Raw genomic sequence first — 21,508 nt, forward strand, 5'->3', positions numbered from 1 at the left:
TGAAAAACGAAAAGGAAAAGCAAGAAGAAAGTTCTGCGAATATGGTTGATAGTTTTATTGATTCTGATGGTGATGACAGTACTGGAGAAATTTTATCTGTGAGTTCAGATCATGGACAAAATTTCTGGATTATTGATACTGGTGCTACTTATAACATGTGTCCACACAGAAACTGGTTTGTCACTTATAAATAGATAAGTGGCAAGGTGTTTCTGGGAAATGATCGTGCATTATCTGTTGAAGGAATTTGTAACATCAGATTGAGGATATTTGATGGCGTTGTTAGAACTATAGAGTGTTGGCATGTTCCAAGACTAAAGAGGAACCTGATTTCTCTTGGGACACTTAACTCTCATGGATTTAGATACCATGCAAATAATGGAGTTCTCAAAGTGTGCAATGGCTTTACGGTACTCATGAAGAGCAGTTTGGTTTCAGAATTATATTTTCTTCAGGGCAGTACAGTTTCAGGGAAAGCTACAATAGCATCCGAAAGCAATAATCAGAATCAGACTCAATTGTGGCATATGCGTCTTGGTCATATGAGTGAAAGAGGATTATCTTTGTTAAGCAAGTGGGATTTATTGGACGGGCAGAAAATAAAATCTATAGACTTTTGTGAACACTGTGTATTTGGCAAACAAACCAGGGTAAGTTTGACAAAAAGGCAGTGCGCAAGACCAGAGGAACGTTGGATTATATCCAGTCAGATCTGTGGGGTCCTAATAGAATCCCTTCCAAGAGCGGTGCCAAGTACTTCATGACTTTGATTGATGATTACTCTCGGATGGTGTGGGTATATTTTCTGAAAACAAAAGATGAGGCATTTTCAACATTTGTAAAGTGGAAGACGATGATTGAGAATGTGACACCCCTTACCCGTGTACAGTATACCCGAGTAAGTAATGCCACACGGTGTACCGGCACACTCTAATATACCTTAATTAATTTATATCATGCTTTTGAATATAATTTATGAAATATAATTTATTTAAGCCATTTATCAAAAGTATTATTCATTTAAGGTTCCGAAAATTTTAAAGAAAATCCGGCGGAGTACCGGCTAAAAATGGAGAAAACAGTTCTTCGGAACCTGTTAAAACACTTCCAAATAATTTTCCAAACAATCCCAACTTCAATTCATCAACAAAGTCTCAATATCAAGATCTCAACAACATTTCTCAATCATCCATCACATGTGATAATCAAGTATAAATCACAAATAGATATTTACTTTTCCATTCACAAAAACAATTTTCATAATTTACATGAACATCAATATACATTACACAAGTTTAATTACATATGAGAAAATCAAAATTTATTACAGAATGCCAAAATGACACCTAGTGTCCTACCAATGCACTGCAGAAGTTGAGGTGACACGGACACTGTGCAGAACTGTAGGATGGACTCACCCAGTCTGCGGTCTATTGGGCTCACGATCTGTATCTCCAGAACCTACGCGTGGCAAAAGCAACGCGCTAAGCAATAATGCTTAGTGGTGCAATAATAAAATAAAAGGAAATAGCAAGAAAATAAATATGTAGTGAATGTATATATTTCATTTGTTTTGAATTTGTATGTCATTAACTTTGTCCACTTTCATTCATTTGGTTGCCCAAGTAACCTACACTAGACGACTGGACTGGATAAATGGGTAAACTGGCACTGAGTATCAAGTACCTCGGGCCGTCACACCATCGGTCACATATGCATCTCCCGGTGTGCAGCGAGCAGCTAACAAGTCAGAATACATCAGGCACAAGGCCAAATCTCAATACAAGGTCAGAATGGCTAAAAGCCATAAAATCACAGCATGGCATATTGCCATGTGCAGTACTGCTAACTGAACCCTATTGGCATGCTAAACTATCCAAACTAATCTTGTTAGGTATACTAGGGCATTTGAAACTTTTAAATTCTTCAATTTGTGAATTTCAAGTTTTGGTGTCACTATTCACCTCATTGGTCAACAAAAATGTTGACTTTTGGATAGAAAATAGGTGTATTGGTTTTAACACCCCAAACATACCACATTTTGTATTTAAAACTTGTTGGAATTGATTGCCATTACCATTTCTAAGTTTAAAACCAAGAGGGCAGAATTTTCAGTTTTTGAAGCCCAACTTTACTGTTCCATTAAGCCTTGTTGCAGTTGGAATTTGAGGAAATGGTAAACATGAAAGTTGTTCCTTATTTTGTCTAGTTGAATTTTATTTTTTGAATCACTCCATTTGGAGTTTTGTAGCTCCAGATATGGTCCAAAAACCACAGCTGGCCGGATTTCCATTCTGCAGAAATTACCATATCTACAGTAACATGAACAGTAACTGGAATCACTTTGTTGGATGGGTTCTGGCCATAATTTGGGGTAGGTTCCTTCATGAAAGTTGTTTGTCTATGTCTTAACTTGTTGCTGTAAAAATTTCAGGTCAATTGACCATATCTACAGTGAGTTATGGCCAAATGAACAGTTACTGTTCATTTGGTCATTTCTGCAGGTGCTGTTGCAGGGTATCCGGATTGGGGCCAACTTTTGGTCCTCTTGCTTTGGTCTTTTGGGCATGGTTTCTTCAGTAAAAATGTGCCATTATAAGCCTAGTTTCATGTCCAATTGGCCAAACACCAATTGGACCAACACAGCCAAAGATATGGTAGTCCAAGTGGACTGAAATTTCAGTCACCCTCCTGCACTCACAAGGCAGCATACTCATTCACTTTGCCATGCTACATTTCAGTCCAAATTATGGTCAAATTACCTAAAATGGTCACTAATTGACCATTAAAATGTTCTCTAACAATTTCCTAAGCCAAGCCAAATTTTCGCTTCTCAAAACCCTAATTTCCATATGAGTTTTCACAACATGCTTTAATTAACTATCTCATTCACTATCCACATGCATATATGGTTTAAACATAATCTCTAATCCACTTTAAGTCCATCAAAACACTCCATTATTGTTCCTTCAATAGGGCTGCCGAAATCCATAGTATGTATACACATAATTTTTGTTCATTTAAGTTACAAATCCTTACTCAATTCAAGTCACTATCATGGAATATAAGAGGTTTAAGTAAATAGGTGCACTAACCTCTTGTAGGCAGATTTTTCCCAACTCAAAACTTCACTTTCTTTCCTCTTCTTGGCTGCCAAAAGCTTCCCCAAGAGATATGGTCAAGTTTTAATGAAAGGGGTTTAGGGTTTAGTGGTGTAACAAAGGAAGAAAGGGAGCTTGCTTGAAGCTTTAATGGAGGTTGGGCATTGCAAGGGTTTCGGCTAGTCTTTGGGGAGGGAGATGGCTGCTGTATTTTTGGTTATTTTGGTCTTCATTTAGTCTCTTTTATTAGTTAATTTGATAGTTCTTTAAATGTCATTGGTGGAAATTTCAAATGACATCATAATGATGTCATAAATGAGCCCTTTTATGGGTTTTTCTTTTCTTTTTCTTTTCTAATAGCTTTACATTAATTTTTCATCACCCTTAATTCATATTTTATGTTATAATAATTATTCACTCAACTGGACAAGTCGGCCAAAAATCACCTCTGAAGGCGAAATGACCAAAATGCCCTCCGTTTGGCTCCACGGGTCAAAATTGTCTGTACCGATTGAAAAATTTTTCTAAATATTTTCTTGGCATTCTAATACCATAGGAACCTCAATAACCCTTCTCTGAAGTCCCAAAAATTATTTTATGAATTTTTCCCCGGGTCTAGGGCTCCTAGTTGCGAGAACCGCAACTTTCCTCTGGGTTACCCCTCGCTAGGGCACCGGCTCGTTCAACTTGGTTGTATTTTATTTCTAAAATTTTTACTAAAATTTTCTTATTAATATTTGAGTTAATTATGGTTCCTGACTTTAGTTTAAATATTTTTCCGAACGTTCTAGCTGTCCGGACCGACACCGGTCACCGAAACAGTAGAATGTACGGATTTGCTACCGGGAGGGTGTTACAGAGAAGCAGGCAGAAAAGAAGGTCAAGCGTCTTAGAATTGATAACGGGTTGGAATTTTGCAATTGTGAGTTCGATGCATTCTGCAGCATTGAAGGTATAGTGAGATATCGCACTCGTACAAGGACACCACAACAGAATAGTATTGCAGAACGCATGAACAAAACGCTTTATGAAAAAGCAAGAAGCATGCTCTCACATTTAGGATTGGGAAAGAATTTCTGGGCCAAAGTAATTAATACAACCCATTTCTTGGTTAATAAATCTCCATCTACAGCTATTGAGTGCAAAACTCCTTTTGAGATCTGGTCCGATTCACCTGCTGATTACTTTCAGCTTAGAGTATTTGGTTGCCCTACTTATGCTCATGTGAGAGATGGTAAGCTTGAGTCGAGGGCAAGAAAATGCATATTTCTAGGGTATGCATCTGGAGTGAAAGGCTACAGGTTGTGGTGCAATAATCCAAAGTCTTCAGGATTAATTATCAGCAGGGATGTAACATTTAATGAGTCTACTTCATTGGATAGTCAGAGGGAGAAGTCAATAACAGAATCAGATCACGGTATCAGAGAACAGGTGGAGCTTGATATTGATACTTTAGCAGTTCAGTCCAGTGATTCAGAGGATGAGGTGCAAGATCCTGATCAACAAGAGGATGCACCTGAGCAACAGCAATAGGAACCATATAGCATTACAACTGGTAGAGAGAGAAGACATATTAGACCACCACAGATATATGCATATGTAGATCTAGTTGTGTTTGCCACGTCATTTGCTGAAATAATTGATGTGCATGAACCCAGCAATTATAGAGAAGCTATTTCTTGTTCAAATGCAAATTAGTGGGTCAGTGCTATGAGTGAAGGAATTGAATCTCTTCACAAGAATCAGACTTGGAAGCTTGTAACATTGCCTAAGGGACAAAAAGTGGTAGGTTACAAATGGGTGTTCAAGAAAAAGGCACTCCAGAGGTTGAAGCACCTCGATATAAGACACGGTTGGTAGCAAAAGGCTTTACTCAGAGGGAGGGGATTAACTTTAATAAAGTGTTTTCTTCAGTTATGAAGCACAGTTCTATTAGAGTCTTACTTGCTATGGTTGCTCTTCATAATCTAGAGCTTGAGCAACTAGATGTGAAGACATCATTTTTGCATGGTGAGTTGGAGGAGCAAATTTATATGAGTCAGCCTGAGGGATTTGTCATTCCAGGTATGGAAAATCGTGTTTGCTTGCTTAAGAAATCTTTATATGGTCTGAAATAGTCTCCTAGGCAGTGGTACAAAAGATTTGATACATTCATGATTCGTAATGGCTTTAATCGTATGAGATGAAGAAGTTTGATGGTGGATCGAGCTTCAGTCTGTGGAAGATTAAAATCAAATCTTCCTTTGTAACACCCCCGTTGTATAGCCTGGTATATTTCACTGTTCCGGTGACCGGTGTCGGTCCGGACAATTAATGGGATTAGGGCCACACTTAAGACAATTTGAGAAGCCATAAACACAAATAATTAGTAATGTTTAATTAGTTAAATATAAATAAGAAAAACAGAACATAAGAGGTTAAACGAGCCGAGAGTCACAGCGATGAGTGACCTCCTCGGGAACGACTGCGAAGTCGTTTTAAACTCAAATTTCGAACCATAAAAAGTGACGCTGCGGTCCTTAGGACCCTTATGAACACAGTGGAAAAGAGAAAATCATGAAAAAGAAGCATTAAGCCGGTCAAATAATTAGGTCGAGGAGCGGAAGAAATATTGGATTATTTGCAAACGGGATGAACCGCGAGGGCAATTTGGTCAATTGACCCCGAGTGACTCGACCTAATCACAAATAAAATCGGAGAAAAGAAAATTTCGGAATCGACAATTAAATTAAAGAACTAATAGAAAAAAAAGAAAAAAAAAAGAAGAGAAAATGAAAAAGTTGAAAAGTTGATGACATCATCATGATGATGTAACTATGACTTCATAATTAATTTTAATTTAATTAACTAGTTGACTAAGTCAAATTAAAGACTAAAAACAAAATTGAAAAGCCAAATTTTTTACTTCTTCTTCTTTCTTTTTTCTCTCTTTCCCGTAGCTCTCTCCTCTCCCTCTCTTTTTATTTTGTTTCACCATTAAAACTTAGATTTAAGCTTCTTAAACTTTAGATTTCACCCCCTAATCCTTGAAAATAATTATAGAAACCATTAAATTGACCCTCAAGAAGAAGATTTGGAGCAAGAAATTAAAAGAATTTGAAGATTTGAGGAAGATTGAAATTCAAAGTTTAAGGTTAGTGAATTTAAAATTGAAAATTATGTTTAATATTTGTGTTCTTGTTGTATATAACTTAGATCTTAACTTAAAACAAAATGAAATTAATTGTAGGAGGACTAAACCTGGATTTTGATCAGCTAGGGTTTGATATGTAAGTGCATGAATTTGATTAGATTATAAGTGTAGGCAAGCTTATGTGAAGGTAGATGTGATGTTGGTATGCTTAAATGTGATTAAATGAAACAATTTAGTGTGATTAGGGTTTCAATGCTAGGGTTAGTGAACCAAAATTTGGAGAAATGCATAAATGGCATGTTTGACCTATTATGAAGTGAAATAATGGTCAATTATGATCAAATGGATTGTGTGGGAATGGTAGGAAATTAAACCAAATTCGTAGGTTAATGGTCATGCTGCTGGCTGCATGACCAAACCCACTTTGAAGGACCAAAACTCAAATTTTACAAGTCCAATTGATATGCCACCAATTGGAGATGAAAATAAACATAAAAGAGCACAATTTTCATTAAGGAACCATAGCCAAAAACTGACCAAAACTTGGTGAAACAATTGACCAAAGTGAGTTGATAGCAGGCTGCCACTGCACTAAACTGACCAAATGAACAGTAACTGTTCATTTGGTCATAACTCGAGCTAGGTAGGTCAAATTGACCTGAAATTTTACCAGAAATTAGATATGATATAGACCTAAAACTTTCATGAAGAACACCAACCCAAATTAGGCCATTAACTCATTCAAATCATTGAGCAAAGTTAAATTTACTGTACTGAGATTCTGCAGAATTTTCATTGAGCAGCAATGTTTGGATGGCTATAACTCTATCTAGAAAACTCGGCTTTAGGCGATTCTTGAACCGATGGAAACCTAAGACATAGTACAACATTTCATATGAAGAAAGTGAGACCAAATTATGAACTTAACTTGATCAAATTATTAACCAAAGTTGGACCAAAAATCTGCCAGCACCAAAATCTCGGTATGAGCGATTACACGTGAACAGTAAACTTATTTTGGCCATAACTTGAGCTACAAAACTCCGATTGAGGTGATCCAAAAATGAGAATATACTTAAGACAATAAGGAACATTTTCTATGAATGAAGTTTTGTCAAATTTCAACAGTAGACCGACCAATGAAACAGTGCAACCGGAGAACCAAAGCGAAAATTGGCAATTTTGCCAACATGACCAAAGTTTTAAACAAATGACCAAAACCAATAAGTTTGGTGACCAAAATGTGGTATGTGGGTGAAGTTGGAGTTCCCATACCTATTAAGCCTTAGAAAGTCAATAATTTGACTTGAATAGTGCAATAAATAGTAACCCGAAACACAAAATTTTGAGAACGTCGAATTTAACACGTTAGAGCTAGCTAAATGTGAAGTTAAGTTTTTTTTGGATTTATTTTAAGTTTTAGTACTGAAACATTGGAAAATTTTGTGTTTCAGTGGAAAAAAATAGCGGGACAGAACCAGAGAGTCGAGTCAAGGCCAACAGGCGACTCGTTTGAGGTTTGTGCACAACATATACTTTTATAATCATCTTTTGCATAATGTTTTGAATAATGTGAAATATTGGATTATAGCATTTTTATGATGTTTGATTTAAATTGTGAAAGTTATTGTGTATATTTGAAATGGCAATGTTTAGCAAATTGTTAAGATAAGTTTTGAAACCACAGTTTCATGACCATATATTTGAACACCTCACTAGCACGACTAGTGGGGGTAATTAGTTTCGGATTTTGATTCCTTCTCTGGAGAAGTGTTGAGGTGTGCCAGTAGAAGAGGATGTGAATGGATATCCATATATTTGAGCTAGCTAGCCTTGTGATATGATTTCTCTTTAGCCTCTGGCTATTGAGATTCTATTTGTTTCGAATGGCGTGATCTAACTGTGGGTTTTATGAAATGTGTTTTGATACTTTGAAATGAACTTGGTTTACGTGTAAAATCTTACAATGCATGATTGTATTAAATTTTCATGTTTAGCCAAATTTTTGAATGAATGTGCTTTAAGTTTTGCATAAAGATTATTTTAGTATATTGTGCACCACTGAGTCCTAGTACTCAGCGATAGCTTTTATTCTTTGTCATGAATCTGAGAGAGACTAGAGGAGCAGCGTGAGTCTTGAGGTGTGTGAAGTCATCAGCTTAAAGCCTTAGGTATAATTTATACCCTAACTGTAAATACTTCTTTTGATGTATATATTGCACATAAATGTATGGACATGTAAAAATGGGTCTTGAGCAGCTTGTACACAAATTTGTATGAAGTTTGTAATAAAGTTTAGTTTGTGTTTCTTTTGATATAAATTTGTAAGGTTGTGTATAAATTATTTTGTTTTTAATGAAATATGAATGATATTGATTGACAGTATTTTGAGAATTATTGAACTTGTGAATTTTGAGAAATTGATTGAGTTTGATTGTGAAATTGAAGTAGTGGTTGAGAAAAACTTTTAGAAGTGCTTTTTACAGGTATTCGAAGAACGGTTTTCTCAAAATCTGAGAGAAACTCTGTCAAAATTTTTATAAAATTTGCGGAAAACTAAAATGGCCAAAAATATTAATTAGTTTTAATTTCAACTAAATGTTTTAAATTCTTATTAGAAATGCTCACCACTTGTCAAAAATAAGAAAATTGTTTTAAAATCCCTTGTAGGATACTTAATGAGTTATCGGTAGGTGAAGTGCGGTAGTTCATTAGGTATTCTACGGGATCATGTTATGCCTTACAGAGGGGTAAGGTGTGACATGTTTTAGTGGTATCAGAGCAAATTTTTGAAGTATGTTTTAACATATAAATTTGTGTCTTTCTTGTTAAGTACAACTGCTCAATGTCCATAATTGTTACATACAGTGCATTACATCATGAATATGAACTAACGGAGGGAAATCTCCATGTGTTACTTGTTCAGGAGATACCTTAACTTCACTGAAATGGAAGAAGGGGATCGCTCGATTGAGCGATCTGTTGAAGCCGAGGCACAAGGGAAGCCCGACTTTACCGAATGTCGATGGAGTCGAGAGCACTGACCCCACAAATGCCGCATGATTCCTGCACAATTTGCCTGAGATGGCTGCGATGTTTCAACAAATGGCTGAGGTATGCCGTTCAAACTCCACCACAACCACTGTGGCACAACCATTGCCTCGGCCGGACAATATGATAAATTATTGAAGTATGGGGCTGCGAATTTAAAGTCTGATGGACCCTTTGGAGGCGAGCAATGGCTTGAAAGAATGGGCCAGTATTTAAGAAGCTGCCTTTGCCAAGATGAACGAAATTTGAATACTGCGTGTCGCTCTGCAAGGGGATGCGTATGGTGGTGGAAGACCATCCCCACGGCTTATTTGAACCACGATCTTGACACAGGATGACTTCATCGGGGAGTTTAGGCAATACATCCCGGATGCATATGTTGATCGAAATTGCAAGAATTTTGAGCTTAAAACAAGGAACCGATCGGTGGCGGAGTATGAGAGGAGTTCTCGCTTGAGTCATTATCTTTGAGAGTCTCCTTACTACCGATAAGGCAAGATGCAAGAGATTTGAGACGGGTTTGAAGCCCGGCATAAGGATGCAAGTTGTGGGATTTCGACACGGCAACTTCTCGTAACTTATGTCCCAAGCACTTGGCTGGAAAGAGTTGAAGCGAGAAGCAACCCAGTGAAGGAAAAGGCGAGAAATCGAGAAAAAGACAAGGGGAAAGATCGGTTGAGCGAGTTACGGTGCTAACTCTGGAAAGAAAAAGAAGTTTAGTGGACCCGGAGGGTCGAGGTGGAAAGATTTGGTAGGGGCCGATTCTGCGGGCGAGAGACCCCTAGGTGCAGTCGGCAATCGGCGAGGGTTCACATTACGCCTACTGTGAGACTTGTGGCAAGATTCATGGGGAATGTTATTGGGCCACTTTGGAGCTTGCTTTAGCGTGGAGGTAAGGGCCATATAGCTAAAGGCGTACTAGTGCTCAGAGATATGGTCCAGCTCCTACTGCCGAGGATCTATTGAGTCCTGCTCCCGGAGGTTCACTGATCGGTTGGCGAGAGGAAGAGGCGAGGTAGAGGCACCTTTGACGATCGGGGCACAATTGGTCGATCGGGACAAGGAAGTGCTTCAACGAGAATCTACGCAATGAGACAGCGTGAAGAGGTGAGACTTCGATGTGGTAGTTGGTATATTCTCTATCTCTGGTCAAGATGTATTTGTATTGTTTGATCCGGGTTCAACCCATTCATATGTTAGTGCTAGCATAGTCGGTTCACTTCTTTGTCCCATGTGTGCAAATGGGTTTGAAGTGCTAGTAACTAGTCCGTTAGGACAAGAGGTCAGTCAACAGAATTTATAGAGAGCGTCCTTTGGTGATCCAAGGACATGTTTTCTGTCGGACTTGATTGAGATGCCCTTGAGAGTATGATATTATCTTAGGCATGGATTGGTTAGCGGGCATCATGCTATGATTATTTGTAGACTAAAGATAGTCACTTTTGGTCTCCTTTATGCGGTGATGTGGTCATACGGGAGAGGCATTTCGCCATCAAACATCATTTATTTGCACTAGCCGGAAAGATGATCGAGAAAGGGTGTGAAGCATACTTGGCACATGTGATAGACACCCAAGTGGGAGTCCACACTAAGGGACATCCCTACGTATGTGATTTTCGGATGTGTTTCTGATGAATTGCGGGATTACCTCCGAGAAGAGAGGTGCGATTTGAAATTGATGTTATGCACAGTGTGGATCCAATCTCCATAACGCCATATAGAATGGCACTGCGAGATTGAAAGAGTTGAAAGTGCGATTGCAAGAATTGCTTGACAAGGGCTTTATCCGCCTAGTGTGTCACCTTAGGAGCGCCGGTGTTGTTTGTAAAGAAGAAAGATGGCACTCTCCGCTTGTGTATTGATTATCGGCGGTTGAATAAGGTGACAATAAAGAATAGATATCCATTGCCCGCATTGATGACTTGTTTGATCGGTTGAGGGTGCGGTATGTGTTCTCCAAAATTGACTGAGATCGAGTTATTATCATTTGAAAGTACAAGAGCAGTATTTCTAAAGCGCCTTGAGAACCCGCTATGGCCATTATGAGTTTTTGGTTATGCCATTGGGTTAACTAATGCTCGGTTGCTTTTATGGATCGATGAACACTATCTTGAGACCATACCTCGACCGGTTTGTTGTGGTATTCATAGATGATATATTGGTCTATTCGAGGAATGCGAGAAGAGCATGATAGACATCTGCAGTTATGCTGAGACTTTGAGGAGAAAGCGACTATATGCCAAATTGTCAAAGTGTGAATTTTGACTGAAGGAAATATCTTTCTTGGGGCATGTAGTATCAGAAGAGGGCATCAAGGTAGATCCAAGTAAGATTGAAGCTGTCCTTAATTGGAGGCCACCCAGAATTGTCACAGAGATTCGTAGTTTTAGGTTTAGCTGGATACTCTAGTAGATTTGTGAAGGATTTTCCATGTTGGCATCTCCATTGACCAAGCTTAGAAAAGATGTGAAATTTCGGTGGAGCGGATAAATGCAGTGAGTTTTGATGAATTGAAGAGATGTTTGGTGAAGCTCAGTCCTAACTTTACCCACAGGGTAAAGAATATCTGATTCTGGCGATGCTTCTCACAGCAGGTTAGGTTGTGTGTTGATGCAAGATCGAAATGTCATTGCCTATGCATCACGCCACTAAAACCGCATGAGAGGAATTATCCGACACATGATTTGGAGCTTGCGACCATTGTGTTTGCTCTTAAGATCCGAGACACTATTTGTATGGGGAAAAGTGTTACATCTACAGATCATAAGAGTTTAAAGTATTTGGGCACCGAAAGAGCTGAATTTGAGGCAGAGGAGATGGTTAGAGTTGATAAAAGACTATGATTGTCGATAGACTATCGGCCGAGGAAAGCTAATGTTGTGGTGATGCCTTAAGTCGCAAGACTATGGCAAGTCTACAGGTTACTCCTTTGTTTTTGGTACATGAGTTAAGATCATTGCATGCGGCTTAGGGATTAGTGATGATGGGCGAGCGGTTGCATGGCATGTACGGCCAGTGTTGATTGATCAGTTAGAATGGTGCTCGGAATGATCGAAGTATCGAGAAATTGTTGGAAGAAGTCGGCGGGGCAAGAAACAGAATTCTCAATCGAGATGATGGTTTCTTTGCTACACGAGGCGAGAATATGTGTTCCTAATGATGTTGATTTGAGGCGGATCATTTTGAAGGAAGCACATGAGTCTCCTTTGCCATGCACCACAGTGGCACAAAAATGTATAGAGGGCTAAAGGAGCATTCTTGGTGGATGGGTATGAAAAGAGATGTGGCGAGTTTGTATCCAAATGCCTAACTTGTCGCAAGTAAAGCGAGCATCAAGTACCCTGGGTTGTTACATCCACTACCGATGCAGTGGAAATGGGAGAGAATAACGATGGATTTTGTGATGGGACTTGAGGACACGGAAGAGTCATGATGCGATTTGGGTCATTGTTGTGATTGACTAAATCTGCTCATTTTACGCCGATCGGATGGACTCGATTTAGAAAGATTGGCCAAGTTATACATCGATGAGATTGTGAGATTGCATGGAGTGCGGTATCCATCGTATCAGACAGAGATCCTAGGTTCACTTCTAGATTAGGGTAGTCTTGAGAGAGCCCTAGGAACTAGATTGAACCGATCTTGCATTCCACCCACGCAGACGGATGGCGATCGAGAGGGTAATTCAGATTTTGGAGGACATGCTACGGGCTTGTGTGATTGAGCTTGAGGGTAGTTGGGATACACACTTGCCTTTGATTGAGTTTGCTTATAACAACAGCTATCAATCAAGCATTGGGATGCCTCCATATGAAGCTTTGTATGGCAGAAAATGTAGAACCCCGTTGTGTTGGGATGACGTGGGTGAAAGAAAAATGATTGGACCCGAAATTGCTCAACAGATTGAAGAGAAAATCAAGGTGATCAGGGGTCGACTTAAAACTGCATCAGACCGTCAAAAGTCCTATGTTGATTTGAAAAGAAGGGATATTGAGTATGAAGTGGGTGAGAAGGTTTTCCTCAAAGTTTCTCCTTGGAAGAGAATTATGAGATTGGCGAGAAAGGGAAGCGAGTCCTCGTTTTATCGGGCCATATGAGGTTCTAGAAAGAGTGGGTCCTTTGGCATATCGGTTGGCACTAACTCCAGAGAAGGAGAATATACATAATGTTTTTCATTTGTCTATGTTGAGGAGGTACCGATCAGACCCATCTCATGTACTACAAAGAGAAGAAATAGAAATTAATCCGGACCTCACATATGAAGAAGAACCCATAAAGATTACGGCTTATGAGGTGAAGCGGTGCGGAATAAGCGAATCTAGTTGGTAAAAGTCTTTGTGGAACCATCATTCGGGCCTAGATGCTAATTGGGAACGAGAGGAGGACATGAGGAGTCAACATCCACGGTGTTCGAGAGATTGATACGGTAAAAATTTGAGACGAAATTTATTTAAGGGGAGAATTGTAACACCCCGTTGTATAGCACAGTATATTTCAACATTCGGTGGCCGGTGTCGGTCAGGACAATTAATCGGAGTAGGGCCACACTTAATACAATTTGAGAAGCCATAAAAACAAATAATTAGTAATGTTTAATTAGTTAAATATAAATAAGAAAAACAGAACATAAGAGGTTAAACTAGCCGAGAGTCATAGAGATGAGTGACCTCCTCGGGAACGCTATGAAGTCATTTTAAACTCAAATTTGAACCATAAAAGTGACTGCGGTCCTTAGGACCCTTATGAACACGATGGAAAAGAAAATCATGAAAAGAAGCTGTTAAGCGGTCAAATAATTAGGTCGAGGCGGAAGAAATATTGGATTATTTGTGGCAGGATGAGCCGCGAGGGCAATTTGGTCAATTGACCCAGAGTGACTCGACCTAACTGTCAAATAAAATCGGAGAAAAGAAAATTTCAGAATCGACAATTAAATTAAAGAACTAATAGAAAAAAAAAGAAAAAAAAAAGAAGAGAAAATGAAAAAGTTGAAAAGTTGATGACATCATCATGATGATGTAACTATGACTTCATAATTAATTTTAATTTAATTAACTAGTTGACTAAGTCAAATTAAAGACTAAAAACAAAATTGAAAAGCCAAATTTTTTACTTCTTCTTCTTTCTTTTTTCTCTCTTTCCCGTAGCTCTCTCCTCTCCCTCTCTTTTTATTTTGTTTCACCATTAAAACTTAGATTTAAGCTTCTTAAACTTTAGATCTCACCCCCTAATCCTTGAAAATAATTATAGAAACCATTAAATTGACCCTCAAGAAGAAGATTTGGAGCAAGAAATTAAAAGAATTTGAAGATTTGAGGAAGATTGAAATTCAAAGTTTAAGGTTAGTGAATTTAAAATTGAAAATTATGTTTAATATTTGTAATCTTGTTGTATATAACTTAGATCTTAACTTAAAACAAAATGAAATTAATTGTAGGAGGACTAAACCTGGATTTTGATCAGCTAGGGTTTGATATGTAAGTGCATGAATTTGATTAGATTATAAGTGTAGGCAAGCTTATATGAAGGTAGATGTGATGTTGGTATGCTTAAATGTGATTAAATGAAACAATTTAGTGTGATTAGGGTTTCAATGCTAGGGTTAGTGAACCAAAATTTGGAGAAATGAATAAATGGCATGTTTGACCTATTATGAAGTGAAATAATGGTCAATTATGATCAAATGGATTGTGTGGGAATGGTAGGAAATTAAACCAAATTCGTAGGTTAATGGTCATGCTGCTGGCAGCATGACCAAACCCACTTTGAAGGACCAAAACTCAAATTTTACAAGTCCAATTGATATGCCACCAATTGGAGATGAAAATAAACATAAAAGAGCACAATTTTCATTAAGGAACCATAGCCAAAAACTGACCAAAACTTGGTGAAACAATTGACCAAAGTGAGTTGATAGCAGGCTGCCACTGCACTAAACTGACCAAATGAACAGTAACTGTTCATTTGGTCATAACTCGAGCTAGGTAGGTCAAATTGACCTGAAATTTTACCAGCAATTAGATATGATATAGACCTAAAACTTTCATGAAGAACACCAACCCAAATTAGGCCATTAACTCATTCAAATCATTGAGCAAAGTTAAATTTACTGTACTGAGATTCTGCAGAATTTTCATTGAGCAGCAATGTTTGGATGGCTATAACTCTATCTAGAAAACTCGGATTTAGGCGATTCTTGAACCGATGGAAACCTAAGACATAGTACAACATTTCATATGAAGAAAGTGAGACCAAATTATGAACTTAACTTGATCAAATTATTAACCAAAATTGGACCAAAAATCTGCCAGCACCAAAATCTCAGTATGAGCGATTACACGTGAACAGTAAACTTATTTTGGCCATAACTTGAGCTACAAAACTCCGATTGAGGTGATCCAAAAATGAGAATATACTTAAGACAATAAGGAACATTTTCTATGAATGAAGTTTTGTCAAATTTCAACAGTAGACCGACCAATGAAACAGTGCAACCGGAGAACCAAAGCGAAAATTGTCAATTTTGCCAAAATGACCAAAGCTTTAAACAAATGACCAAAACCAACAAGTTTGGTGACCAAAATGTGGTATGTGGGTGAAGTTGGAGTTCCCATACCTATTAAGCCTTAGAAAGTCAATAATTTGACTTGAATAGTGCGATGAATAGTAACCGAAACACAAAATTTTGAGAACGTCGAATTTAACACGTTAGAGCTAGCTAAATGTGAAGTTAAGTTTATTTTGGATTTATTTTAAGTTTTAGTACTGAAACATTGGAAAATTTCGTGTTTCAGTGGAAAAAATACCGGACAGAACCAGGAGTCGAGTCAAGGCCAACAGCGACTCGTTTGAGGTTTGTGCACAACATATACTTTTATAATCATCTTTTGCATAATGTTTTGAATAATGTGAAATATTGGATTATAGCATTTTATGATGTTTGATTTAAATTGTGAAAGTTATTGTGTATATTTGAAATGGCAATGTTTAGCAAATTGATAAGATAAGATTTTAAACCACAGATTCATGACCATATATTTGAAAACCTCACAAGCACGAATATTGGGGGTAATAAGTTACGGATTTTGATTCCTTCTATAGAGAAGTGTTAAGGTGTGCGGTAGAAGAGGATGTGAATGGATATCCATATATTTGAGCTAGCTAGCCTTGTGATATGATTTCTCTTTAGCCTCTGGCTATTGAGATTCTATTTGTTTCGAATGGCGTGATCTAACTGTGGGTTTTATGAAATGTGTTTTGATACTTTGAAATGAACTTGGTTTACGTGTAAAATCTTACAATGCATGATTGTATTAAATTTTCATGTTTAGCCAAATTTTTGAATGAATGTGCTTTAAGTTTTGCATAAAGATTATTTTAGTATATTGTGCACCAGAGTCCTAGTACTCGTGATAGCTTTATTCTTTGTCGCAGATCTGAGAGACTAGAGGAAGCGTGATGAGGCTTGAGGTGTGTGAAGTCATCAGCTTAAAGCCTTAGGTATAATTTATACCCTAACTGTAAATACTTCTTTTGATGTATATATTGCACATAAATGTATGGACATGTAAAAATGGGTCTTGAGCAGCTTGTACACAAATTTGTATGAAGTTTGTAATAAAGTTTAGTTTGTGTTTCTTTTGATATAAATTTGTAAGGTTGTGTATAAATTATTTTGTTTTTAATGAAATATGAATGATATTGATTGACAGTATTTTGAGAATTATTGAACTTGTGAATTTTGAGAAATTGATTGAGTTTGATTGTGAAATCGAAGTAGTGGTTGAGAAAAACTTTTAGAAGTGCTTTTTACAGGTATTCGAAGAACGGTTTTCTCAAAATACAGAGGAAACTCTGTCAAAAATTTTATAAAATTTGCGGAAAACTAAAATGGCCAAAAATATTAATTAGTTTTAATTTCAACTAAATGTTTTAAATTCTTATTAGAAATGCTCACCACTTGTCAAAAATAAGAAAATTGTTTTAAAATCCCTTGTAGGATACTTAATGAGTTATCGGTAGGTGAAGTGCGGTAGTTCATTAGGTATTCTACGGGATCATGTTATGCCTTACAGAGGGGTAAGGTGTGACATCCTTGATCCTACAAGTCTATGAAAGGTAATTGAGGATAACTTTCCAGAATGTATGAAAGATGCAGAGAAGGCTAATCTAAAGGAGAGAGCCTTGAGTACGATTTTCATGAGCATAACTGATAATGTCCTACACGAGATTGCTGGTGAAAGCTCAGCATCTGCGGCATGGAAGAAATTAGAGGAGTTGTACTCCGCCAAATCATTGATCAACCGCCTGTATCTGAAGAAAAGGCTTTACAATCTGAGAATGAGTGAAGGTACGCCCATTAAAGAACATCTGAATGAATTCAATTCAATCATTATGGACCTGAAGAATTTTGATATTAAGATTGATAGTGAGGATCAGACCCTTATTATGTTATGTTCTTTGCCACCCTCCTATAAAACTTTTGTTGATACTATGTTGTATGAGAAAAACAGTATTTCACTAGACGATGTTAGTAATTCTCTAAAATCGAAGGAGTTGAAAAAGAAATTTCCAGATAATAGAAAAAGATTTGAGGGGGAAAGTTTAGTAAGCAGAGGAAGAACACATTCAAGGGAGGGTTCTTCCAGCATGAAGAAATCTAAGGCCAAATCTAAGTCAAGAATGAAAAAGGCAAACTGTTTTGAATGCGGGGAGCAAGGTCACTACAGGAGAAACTGTCCTAAGTTGAAAAATAAAAAGAGAAAGCAACCAGAAAGTTTTGCGAATGTGGTTGATAGTTTTATCGATTTTTATGGTGATGACAGTGCTGGAGAAATTTTATCCGTGAGTTCAGATCATGGACAAAATTCCTGGATTCTTGATACTGGTGCTACTTATAACATGTGTTAGAACTATGGAGTGTTGGCATTTTTGAGGACTAAAGAGGAACCTGATTTCTCTTGGGACACTTGACTCTCATGGATTCAGATATCATGCAGAGAATGGAGTTCTCAAAGTGTGCAAGGGCTCATGGTACTTATGAAGAGCAGTTTGGTTTCAGGATTATATTTTCTTCAGGGCAATACAGTTTCAAGGGAAACTACAGTAGCATTGGAAGCAATAATCAGAATCAGACTCAATTGTGGCATATGTGTCTTGGTCATATGAGTGAAAGAAAACACTCATGGGCTAGACACCACATCTAACCCAAAACCTTAAGGCTGTGAGTCTATGGATCATTTCCACATATATGTCTCTTACTCATCCCATCTTTTTCCGATGTGAGAATTCCACACTTGTACATTTCCAACAAAAGCCAATATCTATTTTCAGTTTTTCACTTCTATCACCTGCATACTAGACGGATCATAGTTGATTTGATTGCTCAATAAATATTCCTTTCTCTGCATAACCCTTGCCAAAGCATCAAACAGATTTTTCTAACATGATTCTAGGCAGCTCTCCCACAGACGAGATTTGTTGTCGGCAGGGCTCGTATATCCTTATCTGTTCCTCTGTAATCTGTAGTAGTTGTTGTTAGCTGGCAACTTCGTGGGGTGGTGGAGACGGTAGTATAAGAACTTTCATAACCAAAACAGTATCAATCTAAGTTACAAGACTAAGCATAAGCGAAATTAGCACGAAACATAAAATACAACAATAATTTTTATAGTAGAAACAATGTCAAGCCAAGTTACAAGGCCAAGCCAAATTGCAATGAATATTTATTAGAAAGGTAAAACATCACAGAAATTTTCATGACAAGACGAAAACAATGCCAATACAAAATAATGTGAGGCCAAGTTACAATTATGAATAATATGAGATTTTTTTTTCTACTAAGAGAAAGAGAGAGGAGAGTTTAGCTTAAAATCTTAATCAAGATGAAAAATGAAATCTACTGTGTAAATGTTGCATGTCACATGATTATGTTTTAGATGAGAAACGTTGTTGCATTAGCGAGGATTGTTTGAGCCTTTTCTTGAATCAGCTTCCACAACTCACTTACATGCCTTTCTTCAGTTAATGTGGATCCAATCGCGCAGCGTAAAAAATAAACTCCGCCTGCCACTCCATGAGTCATGAAGGCACGTCCGCTCTCATTCACAGCAAACAATAGCTGCCTGTTCAATTTAGAGCCATCGATTCCATTCTTAGGTTTTAGCCTGAAGCAAACTAAGGCAAACCTCCTTGGCACCACTATCTCGAACCTTTTGTCATTTCCCACCAGTGACTCAAACCACTTTGCCAACTTAACATCGCTGCGTATGTGGTACATAAGGTTACTCAATCCATGTCTACGGATCACAACCCAAAGTTTCAAGGCCCTGAATCGCTTGCTCAATGCAATTTGCCAGTCTTTGTAGTCCACTACGTTATTTGATTCGGTAGCAGCATTCCTCAAGTATTCTGCATCACTAGTTAATGAATCGATTAATGAATGGGGCTGCTTAACCCACAAACAACAACAATCCATGTTAGTAAGTAACCATTTATGTGGGTTCATGCTAATTGAATCTGCAAGTTCTACACCATTTAAATAATGCCTGAACTCGGGGCAAATGCAAGCGCTCCCTGCATAAGCTGCATCAATGTGGAGCCATATGTTGTATTTTTTCGCAATTTCCCCTAATTCTTTTATAGGATCAACTGCTCCACAGGCAGTAGTTCCCACAGTGGCACAGAGAAACAAAGGAATAAACCCAGATTTGATATCATTTTCGATGGCTTCCTGCAGGGTTTGAGGTGATAAGGAAAAACCAGATGAAAATGAGGTAGAGAGGGAGCGGATGTTGGAGGATGGGATACCAACTAATTTGGTTCCCTTATGGAGAGTGGCATGTGTTTGATCAGAGGCATAGACCACCAACTTTGTGATTTTATCCCATCCCATTCTTTTCAAGACCTTGTCTCTTGCTGCAGCCAGAGTGCACACTATAGCTTCACAAGTGCTTCCATGCAAGACGCCACCTCCATTGCCAGAGAAAAGAAATGAGGATGGAAGATTCAGTAATTTTCCCATCCAATCCATGACAAGGGATTCCAGCTCGGTTGCGGCTGGAGATGAAATCCAACTGAATCCAACAATATTCAAGCCTGAGCAAAGCATCTCTCCGACAAATCCAGCATTACTGGCATTAGCTTGGAAGTAGGCAAAGAAATTAGGGCTTTGCCAGTGAGTAAGGCCTGGTAAAATGCTATCGGAAACGTCTTTCAGGATATCTTCCAATGATTCAGGACAACATGGTGCTGATTGAGGCAACTTGGCTGAGAGGTATCCAGGCTGAACCTCGCTTCGAACTGGGTATTTTTCTATGTTGTTGTAATAGTCAGAAATGAAATCGACCACCATTTTCGACTCATTTTTTAAGGTATTGGAGTCCAAGGGGGAGAAGGTGTTTGCAGAAAGACTACCCATATTAGAAAGATAAGCAAGTAGGAGACTTGTGGTGAAAGTGCTGCTCAAGAGTTTTTTGTTGCATGCCTAGCATTTCCTTCAGCAAGAGGTGTTATTTATAGCAAATAAAATGTGACGGGACAAAGTTGATTTGCAAAATGTGACGGGACAAAGTTAGTTGACAAATTTGAAAACACTACTTCATCCAGACAAGCTAATGCTAAAAAAAAAAAAAAAACGATTTTCTCCTGTGTTATAAAAAAGTTATCCCGTGTTGACGTAATTTTTCTCATTCAAAAAGTTATCCCGTGTTGACCTAATTTTTCTCATTCAAATTTTATCTATTATAAATTTAAAATATAAAATATATAAAATTTACTTATTAAACATATAAATTTTATATAATTATATCTCAAATTCATAAACCAGTTAATTTAAATTGGACAAAAATTTATCGTTGATACAAATAAAATGATTAAGGAATGGTGCATTTTCATGATAGAGAGAGGTTACCCACCTACTTACTCCTTTTCTCCTTCTTGTTCACATCGGTTATTATTATTATTATTATTTATCGTTTATTCCTTTGATGAGTTCTCTCTCTCTCTCTATATATATATATATGTTACACATGCATTTCATGGATTAAATGCCACATATGTAGTATGTATATGAAGCCAAGGAATGGATAGTTCATATAAGAAACATATATTATATTCAATTAATAACATTAATCATATATAAGATCAATGAATGCTTTTAATGTTTTTAATTTTATTAATTTTTTAATATTAAAATAATAATAAGTATCAACATATATAATCT

At 37.5% G+C, this 21,508-nt stretch overlaps 1 protein-coding gene across 1 annotated transcript; it reads right to left on the bottom strand.

Moving 5' to 3' along the window:
- Window positions 1–18,933: 18,933 nt before the first annotated feature.
- Window positions 18,934–20,766, bottom strand: LOC110642708 (phenylacetaldehyde synthase). The gene has a single exon (XM_021794839.2). It carries the CDS (start codon window positions 20,702–20,704, stop codon window positions 19,220–19,222), a length of 1,485 nt encoding a protein of 494 aa, XP_021650531.2. The 5' UTR covers window positions 20,705–20,766; the 3' UTR covers window positions 18,934–19,219.
- Between the last annotated feature and the right edge of the window lie 742 nt (window positions 20,767–21,508).

The sequence above is a fragment of the Hevea brasiliensis genome, unplaced genomic scaffold, assembly GCF_030052815.1.
Source record: "Hevea brasiliensis isolate MT/VB/25A 57/8 unplaced genomic scaffold, ASM3005281v1 Scaf5, whole genome shotgun sequence".
In the NCBI taxonomy this organism is placed as follows: Eukaryota; Viridiplantae; Streptophyta; class Magnoliopsida; order Malpighiales; family Euphorbiaceae; genus Hevea; species Hevea brasiliensis.

Excerpts from the sequence above, each read along its gene's own strand:
- LOC110642708 (XM_021794839.2), bottom strand. The coding sequence starts at position 20,704 with ATGGGTAGTCTTTCTGCAAACACCTTCTCCCCCTTGGACTCCAATACC.